The 22,932-nt window shown below is 35.6% G+C and overlaps 3 protein-coding genes across 5 annotated transcripts in view; 1 reads left to right on the forward strand and 2 right to left on the reverse strand.

Annotated features, from left to right (window-relative positions):
* The window catches only part of pik3c3 (phosphatidylinositol 3-kinase, catalytic subunit type 3), a 28,488-nt gene extending 25,881 nt beyond the window's left edge, over positions 1 to 2,607 (reverse strand). For 2 of the 3 annotated variants that reach the window (NR_137316.1, NM_001328533.1), the window contains exon 1: positions 2,231 to 2,607. Coding sequence is in view for 2 of the 3 variants with exons in the window: in NM_001328533.1 (NP_001315462.1) it covers positions 2,231 to 2,295 (65 nt within the window). In the remaining variant the exon portion in view is untranslated. The remainder of the gene's footprint in view (positions 1 to 2,230) is intronic. The other variant, XM_021477525.3, reaches the window with a different exon arrangement.
* A 5,928-nt stretch (positions 2,608 to 8,535) lies between these two features.
* msmp1 (microseminoprotein, prostate associated 1) lies at positions 8,536 to 12,155 on the forward strand. The gene is made up of 3 exons (XM_068222592.2): positions 8,536 to 9,572; positions 9,655 to 9,763; positions 11,663 to 12,155. The coding sequence occupies exons 1-3, from the start codon at positions 9,470 to 9,472 to the stop codon at positions 11,829 to 11,831; spliced, it is 381 nt and encodes a 126-aa protein (XP_068078693.1). The 5' UTR covers positions 8,536 to 9,469; the 3' UTR covers positions 11,832 to 12,155.
* Positions 12,156 to 12,428: 273 nt separating this feature from the next.
* The window catches only part of rgp1 (GP1 homolog, RAB6A GEF complex partner 1), a 13,535-nt gene continuing 3,031 nt past the window's right edge, over positions 12,429 to 22,932 (reverse strand). The window contains exons 4-9 of the mRNA NM_001002608.1: positions 21,947 to 22,030; positions 21,511 to 21,660; positions 18,784 to 18,930; positions 18,562 to 18,689; positions 15,885 to 16,062; positions 12,429 to 12,983 (exon numbers count right to left, since the gene is read on the reverse strand). Of these exons, the coding sequence (NP_001002608.1) occupies positions 12,760 to 12,983; positions 15,885 to 16,062; positions 18,562 to 18,689; positions 18,784 to 18,930; positions 21,511 to 21,660; positions 21,947 to 22,030 (911 nt within the window). The 3' untranslated portion in view covers positions 12,429 to 12,759. The remainder of the gene's footprint in view (positions 12,984 to 15,884; positions 16,063 to 18,561; positions 18,690 to 18,783; positions 18,931 to 21,510; positions 21,661 to 21,946; positions 22,031 to 22,932) is intronic.

Genomic DNA, 22,932 nt, shown 5'->3' on the forward strand with positions numbered 1-22,932 from the left:
TATTATAGACTTGAATGGAGAGAAAACACTTAACATGACATTGTTGATTTCATTCATGGACTTAGGGTCTGTTCTTTTAATAATGGTTAGTGTTATTCACAATTAAAGTTTGAAAGAAATTTGTTTTCCCTGGTCTGTGCTAAGGTATATTAAGTTGTTTCCTTATAATGGACTTCTATGGTGAGAATGCTTAAAGCAGGGGTGTCCAAACTCTGTCTTGGAGGCCTGTGTCCTGCATATTTTAGATCAAACCCCAATTAAACACACTTGAGCCAGTAAATCAAGCCCTTTTTAGGTATACTAGAAACTTTAAGGGAGGAGTGATAAAGGAAGTTGGAGCTAAACTATGCAGGACACCGGCCCTCCAGGACCAAGTTTGGACACCCCTGGCTTAAAGTCATACGTCTCAAACTGGACTCCTGGAAGGCTGCAGCTCTGCACAGTTTTGCTTCAACCAGCTGACCCACAGCTGACCCAACAAATGAAGGTGTTCAAGACTGTAGAGACTATTAAGCAGGTGTGAGCTGAAGGTGGTTGGAGCTAAACTATAGAGAGCTGCGGCCCTCCAGGAACTGAGTTTGAGACCACTGGTTAAAGTAATAATATTTACTTGATACACTAAAATAAAAGCTTGTTCTTTTAACAGCACAGTGTTTATCATGAGTATATTTTTATTGAAATCTGATTATCTCCGGATATTGTTAAGTTAAAAAGTTAAAGTTAAGTTAAAAACTTAAGTTAATTTGTTAAGTTAAAAACTTAAGTTAAGTTAAGCTGTTAAAATGGACTTAATTGGGGACAAAACACTTAACATGACATTGTTCGCTTCATCTAGAATCAGGGCTTGATCTTTTGATAGGAGTTAGTGTTAATCACAAGTAAAATTGTATAGATTTTTGGTGTGCCCCACTTTTTCAGGTAGCCATGTTGGAGCAACTGCAAGTTTAAGGAAGTGACATCTGCATTCAAATCTCAAAGCATAAATTGACAGAGAAAGTACATGTTAGCATTATATTAAAATATCTGCTTATATTTTCCAAAACAACTAACCACAGAGCTTTGGGACCAGAAAAATATCAATCTGTAAATGTTTTTTATATTTTAAATGAGGCAAATAAATATGCGCTATGGATGTGACCAAAAAAGTTAGCGATTTTACAGCATACAATGTACTTTGTAGAAATTCTGTGAATTAAACTGCACAACTCAAAAGAAATAATGGCAATTAAAAGGATAAGAGTTGGCTCATTATAGAACAAACATGATTGAGTTTATTTCATTTGACATTTTTTGCATTTGTGAAGAACAAGCTCCATTATGGATGTGACAGATGTGAAATTGACAATCAAATATATTAGTTTGAAAACATTACCAGAGACATTTTTGATTAGTTTTAAAGTACTGTTAAATACTTGCTTACACAAAAACGGTTTCGATATTTTGGCAAAAACTTTTTTTTTCATAGCAAGATTGACATTTCCATTGCATTCCGGGTTAAGTTTTTCTCTTTTTATTGCGGACTTCAATGGAGAAAAACGCATAATGTGATCATTTTCACTTACTAAAATTAGAGCTCATTCTTTTGATAGTAGTTAGTGTTAATCACAAGTAAAATTTTATAGAAATTTGGTTTCCCCCGTTTGTTGTTTAGGTACATTAAGCCATGTTAAGCTTTTTTCCTTATAATAGACTTTAATGAGAAAAAGTTTAACGATATGTTTTCACTTTATCTATGGAATTGGGACTCGTTCTTCTTACAGTAGTTAGAGTTAATTACAAGTAAAGTTTGACAGAAATTTGGGTTTTTCTGGTTGATGTCATAGACTGTAAAATATAGGTTGATGTTTAGGTACATTTAGCCACTTTAAGCTTTTTTAATTTTAAGCATTTTAGAATGTCCCGGAATGAATCTAACTTGGTAGTTTTACAAATTTAAGTGGATTGATCATAAAACTATTAAGTTGTCCTACAAAACCCCTCAAGAGATGCGTTTCAACTCATTTTAAATAAGTACGTTAGTTTAAATAAACAACAAAAGTCATTTTAAGTGTACATTATGTACTCTCTCCGCATATGAATTTTTGGAGATTTTATCTGCCGAAGTGAACAGTAGAAACGCAAAACATGTATTTTCCCCATAATAAACGATGAGGTGTTAGATCGATCGTCTCTGCTGAAAGTCTGACAGTTCTACAATCAAACAATGACTAAGGTCCAGAAACATACTTACATTTTCAGTTGAACGTTTATGTCCAAATCGCAACTGTACACATAGTTAAACTTGTCAGTGTCCATCTTCAATGATCGACGAAGTGTTATGAAACCGTAGTGAATAGGCAGAAAGGCATATAAAAAGAAAATTGCAAATTTGTCCGGCGGTGGGAGATGAATTGCAGGGCCTATAGCAAAGACCCTGCACTGGATCTACTGGAGCTTTTGCTTTTCGCAACAGCTTATAATCTGAAGCAACTTCAATTGATTACTAATAACCAATATGGCCGTACAAAAAAAAAACTTGCTGTCTTAATTTAAGACAATAATAAAGTTGTAATGTACATCTGACAGCGCATCATCGCGTCCGTTTTTGGAAACGAAAACATTGTAGCCAGGCTTAAACAATCGATGTCAAATCCGTTCGATCGCTGCAGCGGATTGTAAGGGCTGAGACGATTAAAACGGCTTCTTTGGTCTGTTGAATCTTAGCGGCTTCCTGTTTGGTTAAATAACGGAAAGTGAAAGCGGACACATTTCACAAAGCGTTTAAAAGTCCTGTGAATTGCACATTCGTTGTACTGAAAGTACTATTTGCATTGATTATTATGAGAGTAGACTGAACAATGGCGATTTTTCGTACAAGTTTCATCTGTTCAAATAATTTAAATCCCAACAGCGAGACTTGATTTATTCTGTCATGTGATTTTGTAGGTGCTGTTTGAAATATATTAAACACACACACACACACACACACACACACACACACACACACACACACACACACACACACACACACACACACACACACACACACACACACACACACACACACACGGGGAGAGAGAGAGAGAGAAAGAGAGATACAAAAATGCACATCTTATTCACTTTGTTGTATTTCTCTGGATTTGCCATTATTAGCCCTGTTCTTGTGTCCTTTTACACATGATAACACATATTGATGGCAAATCCAGATAACTTATAACTCTCAAGTGCTCTAATTTTTATCCAGAAAATATATTTATTTGTCTTCATCAGCTTTTCTACCCAGCAGATGGACAAGTCATTTTTTGTAAACTCTATCTGTCTTTTGGGTGCATTAACAAAATGTTCTCCCAGTATTTTCTCTAACCAATCAACATTTTATTTGTGTGTTTGTGTATATAGGAAACAAAATACGCTGCACTCCGTAAAAACATCATCTCTTTACACACAAAGTGTGTTTTTTGCCATCATGTGTGAGGGCAGAAAAGAAACAAGCCAGTAAAATGATTGAAAAAGCACAGTTTTTTCTGGAATTTAATTTACATCTGTTGGCAGCTTAGCACCTGATCACTTACATCTAAATCTTAGTGTAACCCTGGGTCCCCCCTGCACATTAGTGTGTGGTTATATAATACATGGTGATGAGTCAGACTGCACAACAGAACAGGACCGCAGTCCATTACACACTCCGCTCGGGACTCAGGAGCTGTTAAAGAGGATAAGGCTCATTGCCACCCCTCATGTGTTCCGAACACTCACAGAGGGGGCTTTGCCACATTCCTTTGGGTTGAAGCCAATGGGCAGCTGCACTCTTGGGTAATGAAGGTTTCCACTGGCTTGCTCTTAGCAGGCATTATATTATATCCAGAATTATATCCAGTTAATAATTGCACAAGTGATGGATTAAGTATTAGCTGATCTGATTGATCTGAGTTGGTTCTTAGCTTATTTTCTTAAATACAATTATTCAAAAGATTTGCTACCATGACCTAAATATATCCAGGCTGCGCAGGACAATTCCGCCTGTTACACAGTGAATCTGAAAACTATAAAATAATGAACTGTTCATTCCTGATTTAAACTCCTACGAAACCCACTACAGACACCAAACTGTGGAAGAGACTGAAATCATTGCTGTTCTCTAATTCTGATCACTGGTTACAGCTTATTTTAGCCTATTTCGTTTTACTAGCAACAATGAATGTTACATTATTTCTAGTATTTATAAATGGTTTCTTTATGATATCCACTGCACTTTATGGTGATCACTAAACCTGTCTAATGTGCTGTTAGTGTAGAGTATGTTCCTGGATTAACAGTCTAATCATCCAATCAAATTCAAGTTTAAGCGTACAGTTTGGGTTATGTGCATTGCTATCTGAATAATTTACAGTTGGAGTTAGGTTTAGGGGTAGGGATCACATTTTTGAAGATGTACATTTTAGAAGACATTTTTGATTTTTAGATGTTACAGGATCGCATTCTACTTGGCAAAATCACATCCATCCATTCTAATGTGCTGTTGGTCATCCACCTGCTGCCAGAACAGTGTTACCCTAGCAAAGCACTGACTCTAGAACCACCACCACCTTGTGCGGTCTGGTGCAATATGGTTGCCGTCAGGTCATCCTGGTGGATGCTGCACACTGGTGGTGAATGAGGAGATTCCCCCAATGTGTAAAGTGCTTTGAGTGTCCAGAAAAGCGCTATATAAATGTAAGGAATTATTATAGTTATTAACAGTGTTTAGGAGGTTGGTGTCACATGACTGGCTGATCTCAGTGTTTCCTAGAAGAACATTGCAGAGAGCATCGCACTAGCTTCACCAGCTTGCTATCATTACACAGAGCATTCTAATGCCATCACTTCCTTAGGTAAATTGCCCAAACATACATGGTTGTCTGCATAATGTTTAAAAACAGGAATCATCAGACCAGGAATAATTTTTTTACAATTCTAATGATCCCATTCCAGCAGTCACTTGCCCACTGTAGGCCATTAAAGACACTCTAATTAATTGAATAATAATAGTAATAATAATTCCTTACATTTATATATACTTTTATGGATACTCAAAGCGCTGTGCACATTGGGGGGAATCTCCTCATCCACTATCATGTAACATGGCTGCTGTCGAGCCATCCACATTGCACCAGACCGCACACCACACACTAGCTGATTGGTGGAGAGGAGACAGAGTGATGAAGCCAATTATGATATGAGGATGTTCATGAAGAACAGAGGCCAGTGAGCAAATCTGGCCAGGATACCAGGGATAAACCCCTACTCTTTTCGAATGACATCCTGGGATTTTTAACGACCACAGAGAGTCAGGACCTCGGTTTAATGTCTCATCTGAAAGATGGCACTCACTGAGCAAAGTCCCCATCAATATACTGGGGCGTTAGGACCCACACAGACTGCAGGTTGAGCGCCCCCTACTGGTCTCCATAACACCACTTCCGGGAGCCACCTAGCTTTCCTATGTGGTCTCCCATCCAGGTACTGACTAGGTGCAGCACTGCTTAGCTTCAGTAGGTGACCATGTGAGAGTTGCAGAGAGCTAGCTGTTGGCAAGTGACCATTTAATCACAACATAAAATGAGAAAGATGATCAACAAAAGCTCACACTTTATTTTAAAGTACAATTCTAACTTTTAACAAACTATAAATTAAGATATTTAGCTCAATAAGCTACTAATTTCTGCTTATGAATAGTTAGTAAGGCTGTAGTTGTCTCTACGGCAGGTGTTGGGTAAGGTTAGGGATGAAGAATAAGATCATGCTTGAACTAATAAACAGAAATATCTTAAAAACAGGCGGGTAATAAGCCGGTAGTTAATAGAGGGAATTTGTGCTTAAACTAAGGTGTTACACAACTAAAGATATTAACATTTTGCCATAATTGAGACTGAGACTGGCATTTGGAAAAGAAAAAGGTCCCAGAGGTAATCAAGTCCCCAGAACTGCGATGTACTTAATGCCAGAGTTCTGCGATTGAATCCAACATGACTTAACTTTTTAAAAAGAACACAAAATGATGAAAGTGTTGGCCAATTAAACTTCCAAACCGTCTTACTTTCCTAGAATTGCTTTACTTGTGCCTGCATGAGGATTAAGGAAACAGGTTACCAAAAGTTTACCATTAAATCAGGAAACATGCAGCCAAAAAAACAATTCATAACAACTTTTTTGGCTGCTTTTAACCATTTAAAAACAATAACCTAAGATTAACCGACAAGCTAAACAACAAGAACCGGTGCCCAGTGGCTTTTGGCTATCACAAAACATGTTCTTGCCAATGATTAAATACGCCACCAACTTTCAACCATGGTCAGAAATCCCGGCCAGAGCAGAGACCGTGAGTCATTTTGTCCAAAGTAGTAGTGGTACAACACGCAGTACACAGGGACGAGCTTTCAACACCTTTCAGACTACTGTGGGGTGACACAGGCGTGAATGCTACAAACAGACTTTGTGGTACCCCTGGGCCTCATTGGAAAACGCCTGTTTCTTCTATCGCACATTTTTCCACCTTGATAGCAGAGATGACGAGGGATGAGCTAATGCGCGAATGAGTATGTAATGTTTGGTTCTGGCTCAAAGAGCATTACCTTCTCGGCATCCGCTCAAACCTAGTCTCTCACGCTCGACACCTACCTAGGATCCTTCCTCAACAACAACAACAAAACACACTTCAGGAATATTACATCTTCATCTAGTCATAAACAAACGCCTGTGGCAGTTGTGCAATAAACGTCCAGTTCTGCCTTTATGAGCTTCCTCCTGCTCATGAACATCTTCAGCTGGACCATCATGAGGTCACCGCGGCCATGACGTCATTGGCATGAGCTCAGTCCAAAGATGCAGACGGGGGTCACACAGACTCGAGGACCACGCTTCTGATGGATGCCTGTGTTTGTGTGTTTGAAGATCACCTGGTAACCACCCGGTGGACGTCGAGAACCACCAGATGACCATCATCAGTGTTATTCAAGGATGCATAAACTGACATCTGACAAAAAAAAAATTGCCTGCATTTTTATCAGTTGCACTAAAAATAAAGGTCCCATGAACAAGAGGGAGTTTTCAGTTACACCATTGGAACTTTTTTTGGTTCATCAAAGAACATTTTAAGGACATTATACTTGTGAAGATTTGAACAATCTAAAGAAACAAACCATTTTCTACTGTATATGAAAACATTTGAGGACTGAAAAGGAACACCAACAATGTTAAAGGTTCTTCATGGAACGCTCAATACCAATAGGTACCAATGGATACCAATTAGGCAAGAACACGTTAAATTAATGAAATAAAGTTACAATTATATACAAGATATGTCTAAATAAAATCTCTTTTGATGAATTTAAGAAAAAATACTGCAGGTGCTTACATGGAAAGAACCTATATGAGGATATATGCGCATTTATGAAACCTATAAGCAGTATATATATGCACATGTATGATAATATGCTGCAAATTTATGTATATATGCCACATATAGGCACATTTAAGGTGCATATATGTGCATATACAGGCCATATAGGTCTCCTGCATTGCTTCTATATATCCACATATAAGCCCTATATGTACATACAAAATCTCCTATATACATTAGCTCATATCTCACTTTGGCAACTGTCATACATGATGTCTAGCTCATATTTTCTATTCTCAAGGCAATAACTAAGAACTAACTAAAAAAATGGATTTTAATGATTTTACTAATATATAGGTAAACATATAGGTGAACATATATTTGCATAGATGTACATTTAATATGGGAAAATATATTAAAAACCTATATCAAAATCATATTAAAACGTGTTTATAGGTTATGTCCGTGTGGATGAATACTGCAAAATAAATGAATAGTTATTAAGAACTGCAAACATTTCTGGTGATTATTATTATATATTTTATATAAGTCAGGTTCAAAATTGTTTTGTCAAACTTTGATAAGTCTTTCTTCATCACGCCATAATTCAGGACATACTGCAAAGACCCCCCAAAAATTGTAGAATTCAATTTTGTATATGATTATGCAAATTATGACAAACCTGTGTAAAAAAAAAAAAAAAAACTTCAAATAAATATGAGTAATGAAAAGCCCCAAAACTTAAAACTGACAGGTACATTGTTTTTGCCTATAAAATAGGGGTGTTTAAACTTGGTCCTGAAGAGCCCTGTCCCGCTAAGTTTAGCTCTAACTTGCTTCAACACACCTGTTAGGAAGTTTTTAGCATATCTAGAAAGAACTTGATTAGCTGGTTCAGGTGTACTTGATTATGATTGGAGCCAAACTCTCCAGGACAACGGCCCTCTAGGACAGAGTTTAGCACCCCTATTCTAAAGAGTCTCATCTAGTCAAAAAACCTCAAAACCATTTACAAAAAAATATTATGCAGAAAAAATACCCGAGATCCTTAGAGACTATGCAGCACCACTGATTCGATCCAAGACCAGCGACGAGATGATCCTAAAGTTTCCATAATCCTGGACCAGGCCGTGTCCTGAGCAGCTGCTGTGGTGGTCATGGAGGAGTGGAGAGTATGGGACTGATTACTTTGACGCTCTGGGGACAGACGAGTCTCGCTGACGTTTAGCTTCTCCAGCGCCTAGACTGCAGCTCTGCACAAGACGTTTGGCCATATGAGAAATGGCGATGCCCAACTAAGCCTGGTTTCTCTCAAGGTTTTTTAATTCTTCACTTTTTCTTTTTGCATGGTTCGAAACCTGTAGAGCTACGCATCGATGGATTTGCTCTTCAGTGTTTGAACTCTCAGTAGTGATTATTAAACCACACTGAACTGAGTTCAACTGAAATGAACTGACACTGCTTCAATTTACTATGATCTTCTATGTGAAGCTGCTTTGACAATTTACATTGTAAAAGCGCTCTAAAAAATAAAGGTGAATTGAATTGAATATGACATGACAGTTTGTGCAACACTGAGGACTGGAGAAATTGCTGCAAATATTTGAGCTTTCTATCACTCAAATAAATTACATTTTAAAATGTATTAAAATAAAAAGAAATAACAAGAATTTTAATAATATTTCACAATATTTACTAAGCGAACAAAATGCATCTCCGGTGAGCATAAGAAAATCCTTTTCAAACCAATATTCACCCAAAACCAAATCCATGCTATCCAAAATTGCTCTTCATCCTCTCTGTGTCAACTTTGCTCTCTCTCTTGCTCTCTTCCCCACCTCTCTTAGTCATCCCAGGATGTGTCAGAATTTCTATAGTTTTTCAGGGTCATGCCCAGTGGAGCGGAGAATGGCAATCACCAGAGAAAAAGAGAAAGTGGTGCCAAGCCACAGCTTTTTCCTTCACACACCCCCCTCAAACAGCCTAACTAACCTAACTAACACACCTCAGGTAGGGGGTAAACCACTCCCCACACCCTTCCCATGAACGCAAGGATGTATAAATTGAGGTGCGAAAGAGAAGAGAACATCAGAAGTCAATCGAACAACTGAGATGAATACCATTTCGAGACGCGATGCAGTGATGTTCTTCATGGCCTGCATGGTCTGGACGAGATGTTCAGCAGCACCAATGCAGTGCCACTTCAACTCTCAAGGTGAGTGTAAGTGTTTATTTAGTTAGTGCTCTTGTGGACCGTCCACTCTGATTCCGACTGTGTTTGACATCTCTCTCAACAGCTTTGTGCGAGTATGATGGGAAGCAGTACTCAATGGGGGAGAGCTGGATGGAGGAGGGATGTGTTCATTGCACCTGTCTGCACCCTGTCGGCGTGGGATGCTGCGAAACGTAAGAACTAAAAATACATCTAGCATTTATTCATCAGATTGATATTAAAGGGATAGTTTACACAAAACTTAAAGTTCTGTCAGCATGTACTCACCTTTCACAAACCTGTTTATCACAAAAGAAGAGAATTTGAAAAATGTTAAAAAGCAGTAACCACTGACGTCCATAGTATTTGTTTTTCCTCTTGTTGAAGTCAAAGATTACTAGTTTCTAACATTTTTCAAAATATCTTCTTTTGTTTTCAACAGAAAAAGGAAACCTAAACCGACTTAGAACCTCTTGAGCAGGGGTGTCCAAACTCAGTCCTGGAGGGCCTGTGTCCTGCATATTTTAGTTCCAACTACAATTAAACACACCTGAAGCAGCTAATCAAGCTCTTTCTAGGTATACTAGAAACTTCCAGGGAGGTGTGTTGAAGGACGTTTGAGCTAAACTATGCAGGACACCAACCCTCCAGGACCGAGTTTGGACACCTCTGCTTTAGAGGATGAGTAAATTTTTATTTTTGTGTGAAATATCCCTTAAATTGAAGAACCTAATGAATGAGAACAGAGTTTGAGGCACTTATTTTTAGCTAGTATCTATTCCTTAAAGCACTAAACATCTCCATTAGCCATTAGTACTGATCCTTTAGGGGCTAGTATCTTTTTTAAAAGCTACAAGTACTTATTCAATATTATTAGTTCCTATTAAATGTACACTAGTATTAGTATCTAATAATAATAATAGATTTATTTTTATACAGCGCCTTTAGCACTTTAGAAAATACAGAAAATACAGTAATCCAGAAGTAAAACAAGTCAGAAACATTGTAAATGGAAAAACAAATAAAAAATACAAACCTCACAAATAAGCGAGTCTTAAACAGTGAGTCTTCAGGGATACTTTAAATGCTTTAAAGGATTCTGTGCCTAATATTGTAGGGGATTGAGTTCCAGAGTTTTGGAGCAAGGAAGGAAAGAGCCCCATTACACATAGAGCACAGACGAATGGAGGGAACTGTTAGAAGACCAGAATCAGCGCAACAGAGATCACGCAATCACTTAAACAGTTAAATAAAAGAATAATAAACAAATTAAAAAACACACACAAAAAATAATTATAACTAATATGTGCTAATTATAATTGAAATGAACACTAGATTAAAATTGATATCTTATTGACAGATTGCCCTGAACTTCTATCAATAGAAATTTCTTACTATTAACAATAGAATAGTTGCTGGTCACTGCTGAAATTAGTATCCAGCAAATAAGTTCATATTAGTACCCAATAAGTACCAGTATCTAATGATGAAAAAGATTCTAGTCCCTAAAAATTAGTACTAGTGTGTTATTACTAGAAATAAGTACTATTAGCTTATGAATAGATGTGTATTCTAGATGTAAAAACAGCTTGCCATAGCGGCCTGCTTATTTTCTAAAAACAATTGATCTTAATTATTCTCCCAAAGAGTGTTCATTTATTTATTTATTTATTTCTAAGCCTAACATAAATGTCTACCAATAAACTAAGAAGAAATAAGTTGACATATTTAGTTGCAATTTATTATAGTCAGCAAAAGTTTTGAAAAGGTCCATTTAACCAAATTTATAAAACAAAGAGTTATAGTCCTTGCTTCTGAATGGCTGTTTAAAGTCCTTGTAAATGACTTCATAAACATATTTCGAATCTTTTAATAGCTGTAGTTCTATGTATTATGCATGTCAGCAAATCTTTGTATTCTTTAATGATGAAGGCATTGTCTATACCTCATTTTCTTTTACATTTCACACCACTTTTTTCCCCACCTTTAAAAAAGCATACAAAAAACTCTTCTACATATGACGTATCTTGCCCTTTGCTCTTTAAAATTCACTGTCTGTTTAGCTCAAATGTTAAAGAACTGTTCACTCACAGTGTCCATCGGCCTGTGGATTTTCCCCCATGGTGCGAGGTTCGAGTCGAGTCTCTGACGTGTCAGGTCACGCTAGTCATGACCGCCGACCCTCGCCTGCCCTGCGTTCCTGGAGAAGACAACAATGTTGACCCGAGACACGGAGCACTCAACATCAACCTGGGAGTCTAGCATGGAAGACGACTTTATTCACAAAACATGTCTGCATCTGAGATAATACTCCGACCTATAGCATCTGTATTCTGAAAGCATAACCATTGAAGTACTGGAAGCAAGAAACTGGTCTGACAAGTAGAAAGTAGGGAAGAAAAGCTGGCTTTTTTAATTTTCTAACATTGCATTAGAATGAAAAATAGCTCAGAAATGGTTATGCATTGTGTATTGATGTGCGTTTATTCTACCATGTATCTTTTTATTGAATCACTATATCTATCAGTGTATTAAAACTGCATTGCAGTGTCTTTCAATTCATTGCCTCAACAGTCATGATGTATTAAAGCTCTGAGAATAAAAGCAAGTAGAATTTGGTTTGACCATTACATTTGAACATGTTTTTACTTTTTAAAATGAAAACGTTTTGTTTCTTAATCATGTATGCACTATTGTAAATAATCAGCTACAGGCCTAGTAATATATACCATCTAATATTTTGAATGTTTACTCCTAATAAAAAATATGTAAAAAAAAAAATCTTTATTTTCATTGCTTTTTTTTAAATAATTTTTTTTTAAAGTGACAAGGGTTTCATTAAATCTTCAGCTGCAATAATAACTCTTTACAGACTTTATTCAGTTTTCTTTTGCATGTAGAGAAATGTACAAAATAGCTTGCAATAGAGGAACTGAAATATAATAGAAACCGTCTTTTGGAGCATACATTGCAATATTGACAATAAATACAGAACATTTGTTAACATTACAAGAGGTAAAGCAGACTCTTGGTCAAGTCTGAAATGTTAAAGTAGCTTAAATAAAGAATGATTTCACTGCACGGCACAAGGTAAAACCAGTCAAACGACACTGAAATTGGAATGGACTGCTCGAATGACACCACAACGCTTGTTAGTTTTAGGATCTCCCGCCTCAAACCCTAGCACAACTCAAATATTGATGCTGTTTGTCCCTGTGAACTGTGAAACATATGAAGCGAGCGTGGGATTGGTGGGAAGCACTTTGATTGGCAGGTCCCAGCTGAAGGTGTCCACATCCACGTGCTCGGCCCCGGTCCACACTGTGACCTCTGACTGATTCTGCAGGACCACTGGTGCCTCCACAGGCTCCCTCGCCGTGACAAACTCAAAATGCAGACGCCATCTTAACGTCACTGGGGAAGAAGTGAAAAACTCTGAATGAGAATGCTTGCTTTATTTATTCAACTGCAGTTTTAATATTAAGTCACATCCCTGGTTCACATATCTTTAATCTAACATTTAAAGCTCCAGGGTTACGCAAACCAGAATCATTAACGGGATACTTGTATTTGGCATCATTAACTGACCCTTTCATTAACCTTTATGACTTTCTTTGTTCTGTTGAACACTAAAGTAGATATTTTGAAAAATGTTAGAAACTGGTCACCATTGACTTTCATGGTATTTGTTTTTCCTACTATGGAAGTCAATAGTTACAGGTTTTTAGCTTTCTCAAAAATATATATTTTTTATTCAGTATAAGAAAGAAACCTAAAGGTTTTAAACCACTTGAGGGAGAGTACATTTTGATTTTATGATTTTATCACATGTGAGCTTTGAAAACACCAGTCATACAGTTGAAGTCAGAATTATTAAACCCAATGAATTAATAGCTGTCCTGTTTATTTTTTTCACCAAGATTCGGTTTAACAGAGAGGTTTTTTCAACACATTTCTGAACATAATAGTTTTAATAACTCATCTATAATAACTGATTTATTTTATCTTTGCCATGATGACAGTAAATAATATTTGACTAGATATTTTTCAAGACACTTTTATATAGCTTAAAGTGACATTAAAAGGCTTAACTAGGTTAATTAGATTAACTAGGCAGGATAGGGTAGTCAGGCAATTTACTGTCTAACAGTTGTTTGTTTTGTAGACTATAGAGAAAAGAATATAGCTTAAAGGGGCTAATAATTTTGACCTTAAAATGGTTTAAAAAAAATTAAATCTGCTTTTATTCTAGCCGAAATAAAACAAATTAGACTTTCTATAGTAAAATATTATCAGACATACTGTGAAAATGTCCTTGCTCTGTTAAACATAATTTGGGCAATATTTAAAAAGAAAAACATTTAAAAAGGGGCTAAAAATTCTCACTTCAACTGTGTCAATTCTCTGAAATTTAAAGACTTAAACATTATACAGAAGATAAGTAAACAAGCTTTCCGCTGATTTATCATTTGTTGGGACAATATTTGGCTAAAAAACAACTATTTAGAAAATCTGAGGTTTAAAAAAAATCTAAATACTGAGAAAGTAAAAAAAAAAACTTTAAATTTGCCAAAATGAAATATATGTAGAAATGCAGGTAAATAATGAAACATTGATTTATAATAAACTTAAAGTAGAATACTGACAAAAATCTTCATGGAACATTATATTTACTTTATATTTTTGGCCATTATTTTTTATATAAACTTGACCCATTTGATATAGTTTTTAAAAATCTTTTACAATATACATTACCAGTTAAAAGTTTGGGGTCATTTTTTTTAAGAAAATTATTCTGTTCATCAAGGTGGCATTTATTATATGTAAAAAAAAAAAAAAGAAGTAAAATTGTTAAATGTTTATTAAAATTTTAAATAACTGCCTTCTTATTTTATGTAGTTTCAAATTAAATTATTACTCCAGTCATTCTTGCTTTTACTACAATTACCATTGGTAATAATAATAATAATAATAATAGATAACACTTTAAATAATGGTCCATCAGTTAATGTATTTACTAGCATTAACAAACAATTAGTAACACAATAAAGTATGTTTTCATCTTTGTTAACATTAGTTAATGTTCATTCATTCATTTTCGTTTCGGCTTAGTCCCTTTATTAATCTAGGGTTGCCACAGTGGAATGAACCACCAACTTATCCAGAATTTCTTTATGCAGCAGATGCCCTTCCTGCCGCAACCCATCACTGGGAAACCCATACACACTCTTTCACACACACTCATACACTACAGACAATTTTTTAGCCTACCCAATTCACCTATACCGCATGTCTTTGGACTTGTGGGGAAACCGGAGCACCCGGAGGAAACCCATGCAAACGCAGGGAGAACATACAAACTGCACACAGGAACGCCAACTGACCCAGCCGAGGCTCGAACCAGCGACCTTCTTGCTGTGAGGTGACAGCACTACCTACCGCGCCACTGCGTCGCCATTAGATATTGTTATTCAAGTTAAATAATGTTCGTTCATGTGGATCAACTAATGTAAAATGAGCAAAATCTGGATTTGAAGAATGCATTCGTTAATATTGAACTATGATAAATAAATGCTTTACAATATTATTCATACTTAGATAATGCTATTAAATAAATTACCTAGCATTAACTAATGGACCATTTCTCTAAAGCATGGGTCACCAATCTCGGTCCAGGAGGGCCGGTGTCCCTGCAGGGTTTAGCTCCAACTTGCCTCAACACACCTGCCTGGATGTTTCAAGTATACCTAGCAAGACCTTGATTAGCTTGTTCAGGTGTGTTTGATTAGGGTTGGAGCTAAAACCTGCAGGACACCGGCCCTCCAGGAACAAGTTTGGTGACCACTGCTCTAAAGTGTTACCTAAAAATAGCAATAATAATAAAATAAAATAATAATAATAACAACAATAATAATTATCATTATTGTTATTAGAAGGATTTCTGTAGGATCATGTGACTCTGAAGACTGGAGTAATGAAGCTGACAATTCATCTTTAAAATCACTGGAATTAATTATTAAATTCAATGATTAACAGTTATTTTATAGTGCAATAACATTTCACAATTGTACTATTTGTACTGTATTTTTGATTAAATAAATGCAAGCTTGGTGAGCAAGATTAGCTTATTTTAAAACATTAAAAAATCCTACTGACCCCAAACTTTTGACTAGTATTGTATACTCATGTGACTGGCTTTGTGCTCCAGAGTCACATATTAATAGTATTTATTTTCAATTAACAAAAACAGTACCACCTAAAAAACTGTAATTAACACATATTCTGTACATTTGTAGATGATGAAGTTTTTGTTACCTATATCTGTGGTGAACCCTGGTGTGACGTTAAGAGGCACAGGAAGAGAGAAATGGCTGGATGCTGTGTGCAAGCAGGACTCTAGATGTCGGCCATGACCAGTGACACTGACTGCCTGGCCGGGTCGTCTCTGATACTGCTCCTGCACCTCCTCTTCACTTTGCAGACTTACTGAATACTGAGCAGACACAAGACATAAATGCACATGAACGTTTCTGGGCCACTTCATGAAGTATTTACAGTACTGTGCAAAAATTCAGATGAACTGTGGCAAAATTTTAACAAAACTTTAAAGCTGCAGTACTAGATAAAGTTTTAAGGGATAGTCCACCCAGAAATGCAGCATCATTAATACTCCCTCACATGGTTATCAAACTTTATGAGTTTCTTTCTTCTGTTCAACACAATATAATATATTAAATACTAAGAGTAAGTTTTATACATAACTATTTTATCATATTTTAAAGATCTGAAAGAATTACCCAGCTGTTAAATAATCTGTACACTACCTGACAGAAGTCTTGTCACGTATCTAAGTCTTAGGAACAACAAATAATAACCTGACTTCTAGTAGATCATTTAGTATCAGAAGTGGCTTATATGAAAGGCAAAAGCCTCTAGATTACGCTTATTTTAATTATCATAATTATTTAATTAGACAAGTAAACTCTGACTGTGCTTAAACAAAAGTCTTGTCACGTAACAGAAATAATGTGCATTAAAGAATATAAAGTCATGGTGTAGTAGAAAAAAACAAATTGTGTACAACTCCCATGAGCTTAGAAGACTGCATCCAAACATCTCTTCAGTGACTCAAATAACTTATTAATAAAGTCATCTGGAATGGCAAAGAAAGTGTTCTTGCAGGACTCCCAGTGTTCATCAACATTATTTGGATTCATCTTTAATGCCTCCTCCTTCATCTTACCCTAGACATGCTCAATAATGTTCATATCTGGTGACTGGGCTGGCCAATTCTGGAGCACCTTGACCTTCTTTGCTTTAAGGAACTTTGATGTGGAGGCTGAAGTATGAAAAGGAGCGCTATCCTGCTGAAGAATTTGCCCTCTACTGTAGTTTGTAATGTAATGGGCAGCACAATTGTCTTGATAGCTCAGACTATTGATGTTGCCATCCACTCAGATCTCTCAGATCTCGCACACCCCCATACTGAATGTAGCGCCAAATATGATTTTTCCTTCACCAAAATTGACCAATTTCTGTAAGAATCTTGGGTCCATGTGGGTTCCAGTAGGTCTTCTGCTCATTTTGTGATGATTGGGATGCAGTTCAACAGATGATTCATCAGAAAAATCTACCTTCTGCCACTTTTCCAAATGATCAACTTAAAGTAAAGTAGTTATTTGTTGCTCTTAAGACTGGGATCGACGACAAGACCACTTCATGGCGTTTTGTCTTAAATGTAATTTTTTTTTCTTCTTCTACTGTTATTTTATTTCATCATCACTGTTATGTTACAACATGCATGATTCCAGATTATTTAATTATTGTATTTGACCCAAATTATTGTGTTAACCCTTGGGAGGTTCAAGTCTTGGGGTGGGGCTTGGGTTAAAACTAAAATAGAAAGAAAGAAACTGTAATGTTTACTGTATTATATGTACATTTTCTTTTACTTCAATAATAATAATAATAATAATACTAAATATATTTTTTGAAAAAGAAAGGTAGCTGGTACCCATTAAGTAATTTATTATTATCATCATTATTATTATTATTATTATTACTACTACCACCACCATCATCATCATCATCAGAATATATTATCTTGTGATGAAAAGAAGAAAAGAAACTCCTAAAACTTTTTACTCAAAAAAACATATTTTGGGTGAACTATCCCTTTAAGGTACTTTTATTACAAAACAAAATGCTGTAAAGTAAGTATGTTTTAGAATAATGCCACAAACTGATTTTAACTAGCAATAAATTTTTATAAATTAAATTAAATTAAATCAACATTTGGTGTGACCAGCCTTCGTGTTTAAAGCAGATTTTGTCTTTGGTGCACTTAATTTATTAGTGCATAATTGAAGGCAGCTTTGCAGGAAAGTTTCTTGAAGTGTTGGAGATGTTTCCACAGTTCTTCAGGATTTAGTCGGTTTCATTTTTTTCTTCATGTCTTTCAAGTGGATCAGATCTCTGTTTAGAGCACTGTCTGCTGTCAGACTCCTTGTGCAAACAGAAATCTAACTGAATTATTACAATTGATCAACTTTTTAAATTATTTTTTTGGAAATGTAAACATATTTCCTATGGACACACTACATCAAAAGATAAAAAAATAAAAATTTGACTTAAAATAAGACTTAAAAGTATTTTGTTGGTGAAAGAACTAGTGGTCAAAGACTAATTCCAGGATAAAAAGACTTATATAGAATTTTTTTAATAAGACCTATTATAATTATACAAGTTTAAGATACTTATACAAGTTTCTTGACACCACATCAGCATATAAAAAATGATTTCTGAAGGATCTTAAGACTGGAGTAAAATAGCATTGTCATCACAGGAATAACTTCAATGTAGGTATTTTAAACTGCAATAATATTTACATAAATATTTAGTCTTTAATGTATTTTTGATTAAACAAATGAAAGGTTTTTACACTTCTTTCAATATCATTTAAAAATCTATTTTTTTCAAAAATCTCACCGACCTGTATACATGGAATATCTCCTTCTGAGAATGTGAAAGTGCCGATAACATCTTCTCCAAGCCTGTACACGGTCTTAAAGATGCAGAACTTAGCCACCTTCCCCCGCACGTTTGTGATGTTGAACATATCTGTGAAAGACAGACATGTGCTCTCTACCACATTCACAGAATTCAAAACAAGAGGGCAACATGATAACTGACATAAACCCATATTCCTACACACATGGGCACCGGCGTGAGGTAGTGATCATTAGCATGTCCAGTGCTCTTTCTAGTGGTCTTGTATCTCTCCTGCTTCCTTCCTCCTCCTCAAGGAAAGGGTTTGAAGGAGCTACTTCTTCATCCTGATGGAACGGAGGCTCTGGCATGCCTGCAGAGGAACATCAAACGTCATCAAACGCTGGTCTGGTGCATCGTTCTTGACCGACATCACACTGTTTTTTTTATGTCTATTTCTGTCACCTATTGGAGTTTCTGATCACTTTTGTCTTGCTTATTTGGAGACGAACCAAGCTTTTTGGTGTACAATATATTGTGATAATGAATTATATTGCTGTCGTTTTTAAATCAGTCATTGCATAATGATAACATAAGAGTAGAATAATATGACAGCACCAGCAAAACGTTTTGCCATAATACTAATTTGATAAATGTCAAAATATATATAGATGTAATAATTAAAAAACTTGTAAACTTTTTTACCTGAAAGGTCATGGCAAGTGAGTGACACAGTGCAGCCATCTAGTGGCTTAATTTTACATTTCAGGAGAAAATCAAGGATTTTCTTAGAGTCTGTTTTCCAGTAGATGACAGCAAACATTGGATTGAATGCTGGCTATTGGCAAAACAGCAAAAATGTGCGCATTGCAGGAGTACATGTAAAGTATTTGACCGCCCCGAACGGAGCTTGATTCTGATCTTTATTGATCAGGGTTCATACACATTTTTACTACTAAAATTTCATAACTTTTTAAAGACTTTTAAGTACATTTTCATGACGTAATGTTTCTTGTAATGTCTACATATACAGTTGAAGTCAGAATTATTAGCCCTCCTGAATTATTAGCGCCACTGTTTATTTTTTTCTCCAATTTTTTTTTAATGGAGGGAAGATTGTTTCAGCACATTTCTAAGCATAATAGTTTTAAAACCTACTTCTAATAACTGATTTATTTTATCTTTGACATGATGACGGAAAATAATATTTTACTTGGTATTTTTCAAGACACTTCTATACAGCTTAAAGTGACATTTAAATGCTTAACTAGGTTAATAAGGTGAACTAGGCAGGTTAGGGTAATTAGGCAATTTATTGTATAACGATGGTTTGTTCTGTAGATTATCGTAAACAAAAATTACCTTAAAGGGCTAATAATTTTGTCCCAAAAATAGTTTTTCAAAAATTCAAAACTGCTTTTATTTTAGTCGAAATGAAACAAATAAGACTTTTTCTAGAAGAAAAAATATTACCAGACATACTGTGAAAATTTCCTTGCTCTGTCAAACATCATTTGGGAAATATTTAAAAAAGAAAAAGAAAATCAAAAGGGGGCTAATAATTCTGACTTCAACTGTACATGGTAAATAATAAGAAAAACAGTTACGTTCAAATTTATTACAGCATATCATAAAACACGCAACAATCTATATTTTGTTTAAATTTGTTTTTATATCCATGTAAAATTCATTTAGGTAATGCTTACACAACACTAACAATGTAAGGGCAAGTTTTTGGCCAAGGACAGAAAAGAATTAAAGACAACTAACCTATATACAAGTTAGGGCTGCACAATATATCATTTCAGCATCGATATCGCAATGTGTTCATTGCAGGATATGCAATGTTGGGATTATAGTTTAATATAGAGTTAATTCATTATGGAGTAAAAGTTTATCATCTGCATGCATTTTTAAAGAGATAGTTTACCCAAAAATATTACTTACAATTTTTTATTACACCTTTCACTTGTTTCAAACATTTATGAGTTGTCTTTTTTTTTTTTTTAAACGAACACAAAGAGAAAATAATTTAATAACTCCTTTAGTACTGAAACAAGTGAAGTGTAAGTAAATACTGATTACATTTTAATCTTTGAGTAAAATGTCCCTTTAAGGCCTGTGACTGTGTAAACATTTCAATATTTCAAATTTCAAAACATCCGGTCACAAGAAATTTAATAAAGATTAAATAATATACAATGAAGACTTTGCCGTGTTGATTATCCAGTATCTGTATCTGAATAGTGAATACCTGAAAACTATAATTCACTTTTATCTTTACTATCTTTTATTTATCTATGCTTGTAATTTATTTGTCATATATTATTGGAGATTTACTCCCCTACAAAATCACCTCAATCAATCCAAATAAACCTGTTAAATCATATGATGAAATTGTATTTACATCGCAACATATATCACAGAAATGCAAAATATGGTAGTGTCAGATTTTTCCAACATCGCTCAGCCCTAATTTAAGTAAACAGATATTTGTTAAACTAATTTCCATGACTTTTCCAGGCCTGGAAAATGCCATGTCAAAATCCCATGACTTTTTCAGGTTTTCCATGACCGTATGAACCCTGTCCTAAACTGCACTGTATAAAGTGCTCTAAAAATAAAAGTGGCTGAACATCTAAAACAAGTAAAAGTCCGTGATTACTAATGGCACTGTGATGACACCATCGTCATAAGCATATTTGTCACTCATGGTTTATTAATTCCACAACCATTCAATCTTATAATAATAGGTGGTTTACCAAGGTAATCATATTGGTCTGATTATGTGATAACATGAGGGCCTTCTATATGCCATTCCAAAAAAAAATCTTAAGAAAATATTAATGCATCTCTAATCTAGTTTGCTGAAAATTAAGCTCATCTTTAAATGGACAAGGCTGAAAGGGAAATCGTATACAAAGGCAGCAAAGAGGCTGTGTGTGTAACCTACCATGAAGCACTAGGACTCTGAAAGGGACTCGCAGTAATTTGATAGGCGAGTTGACTCGCTGACACCCAATCGTGAGTTTGTACACGTATTTCACTGCCTGACCCCGAAAACTAGGCGGACCGTCAGTGGGCACGACCTCGCTGTAGGAATCTGAAAGAGGCAGAAATAATGGTGATAATCTCAGTTTGTTATGCATGCGTGGTTGTCTGCTGTAGCTCAGAATGACATTAGACAAGCATAGTTTGCCACTGCATGACTGAATAGCAGACTTTTGGCTCTGTACCTGTTTTTAGTGTAACTTTATCTGGGTCATGAGGAATCATGAAGAAAATTTATGTTGAATAAAGGCCTCACTTAGAGTAACTGATGTTGTGAAAGTGTGAACAACATCATAAAAATGAGTGAATCTGTGTGTGGTTTACATTCAGTTTCTTACATGTCTTGCTCTCTCCAGGGTCCAAGCGAAGATCACAGAATAAAATCTTTGGTGGTGTGTCCAGGACACACTGCCCTCGTTCACCTGAATCAATGAAAAAAAAAACAACTAAGAAATCATGAAATCTCTCCTCATGCTCATGATCTAAATCCCTTTCCAAAATCAAGAGGTTTGTTGTAAATAAAGAGATTACAGAAAGCAAGAAAATAAATAAAGCTGAAACCAGTCTGATTGTCGTCTAATCCTTAACACAAGCAAACTTTCTCCCAGTCTCACTGTATTTGGCTTACACTGTGATATGAAAGCCACAATTCAACAACAACATATTGGCAGACAAGATGACAAATTCCCAACAAATGACACAAACAGGAAGTCTGTGACCACTAAAATAATTACACTATTTGACTTTCACATGATTATTTTCAGCAGAAGGCATCGACTTAAAGTTTATATCAGCAGACGAGTGTTAAACTATGCATTTTCAACCTTTTTTGAACCTTTTTTTTATTCTAGCCATCAGTTTTACCTACTTTCTGTTCATGAAATACATGCTAAACAACATCCTTAAATATATTTTTTATAAAAGAAATATTATATTTCATTGTGTGAATTTGCATACTCTGTTTAATGCAAGCAAAACATTTTCATCAAATTATATCTCATTAGTGGATTGAAACAATAAACTGAGATCTTATGACACAAAACATTTGATCTTCGGTAGAAACATTCATTCATTTACTTTTCGGCTTAGTCCCCTTATTAATCTGGGGTCGCCACAGCGGAATGAACCGCCAACTTACCCAGCATTTGTTTTACGCAGCGGATGCCCTGACAGCTGCAACCCATCACTGGGAAACATCCATACACACTCATTCACACACATACAATACGGCCAATTTAGCTCACCCAATTTACCTATACCACGTCACATGCAAACTCCACACAGAAATGCCAACTGACCCAGCCGAGACTCAAACCAGTGGCCT

The sequence above is a fragment of the Danio rerio genome, chromosome 7 (assembly GCF_049306965.1).
Source record: "Danio rerio strain Tuebingen ecotype United States chromosome 7, GRCz12tu, whole genome shotgun sequence".
NCBI classification, from domain to species: Eukaryota; Metazoa; Chordata; class Actinopteri; order Cypriniformes; family Danionidae; genus Danio; species Danio rerio.

Excerpts from the sequence above, each read along its gene's own strand:
- msmp1 (XM_068222592.2), top strand. The coding sequence starts at position 9,470 with ATGAATACCATTTCGAGACGCGATGCAGTGATGTTCTTCATGGCCTGC. Across the intron at positions 9,573-9,654 it reads GTGCCACTTCAACTCTCAAG|CTTTGTGCGAGTATGATGGG; the intron begins GTGAGTGTAAGT and ends CTCTCTCAACAG. Across the intron at positions 9,764-11,662 it reads GGCGTGGGATGCTGCGAAAC|TGTCCATCGGCCTGTGGATT; the intron begins GTAAGAACTAAA and ends GTTCACTCACAG.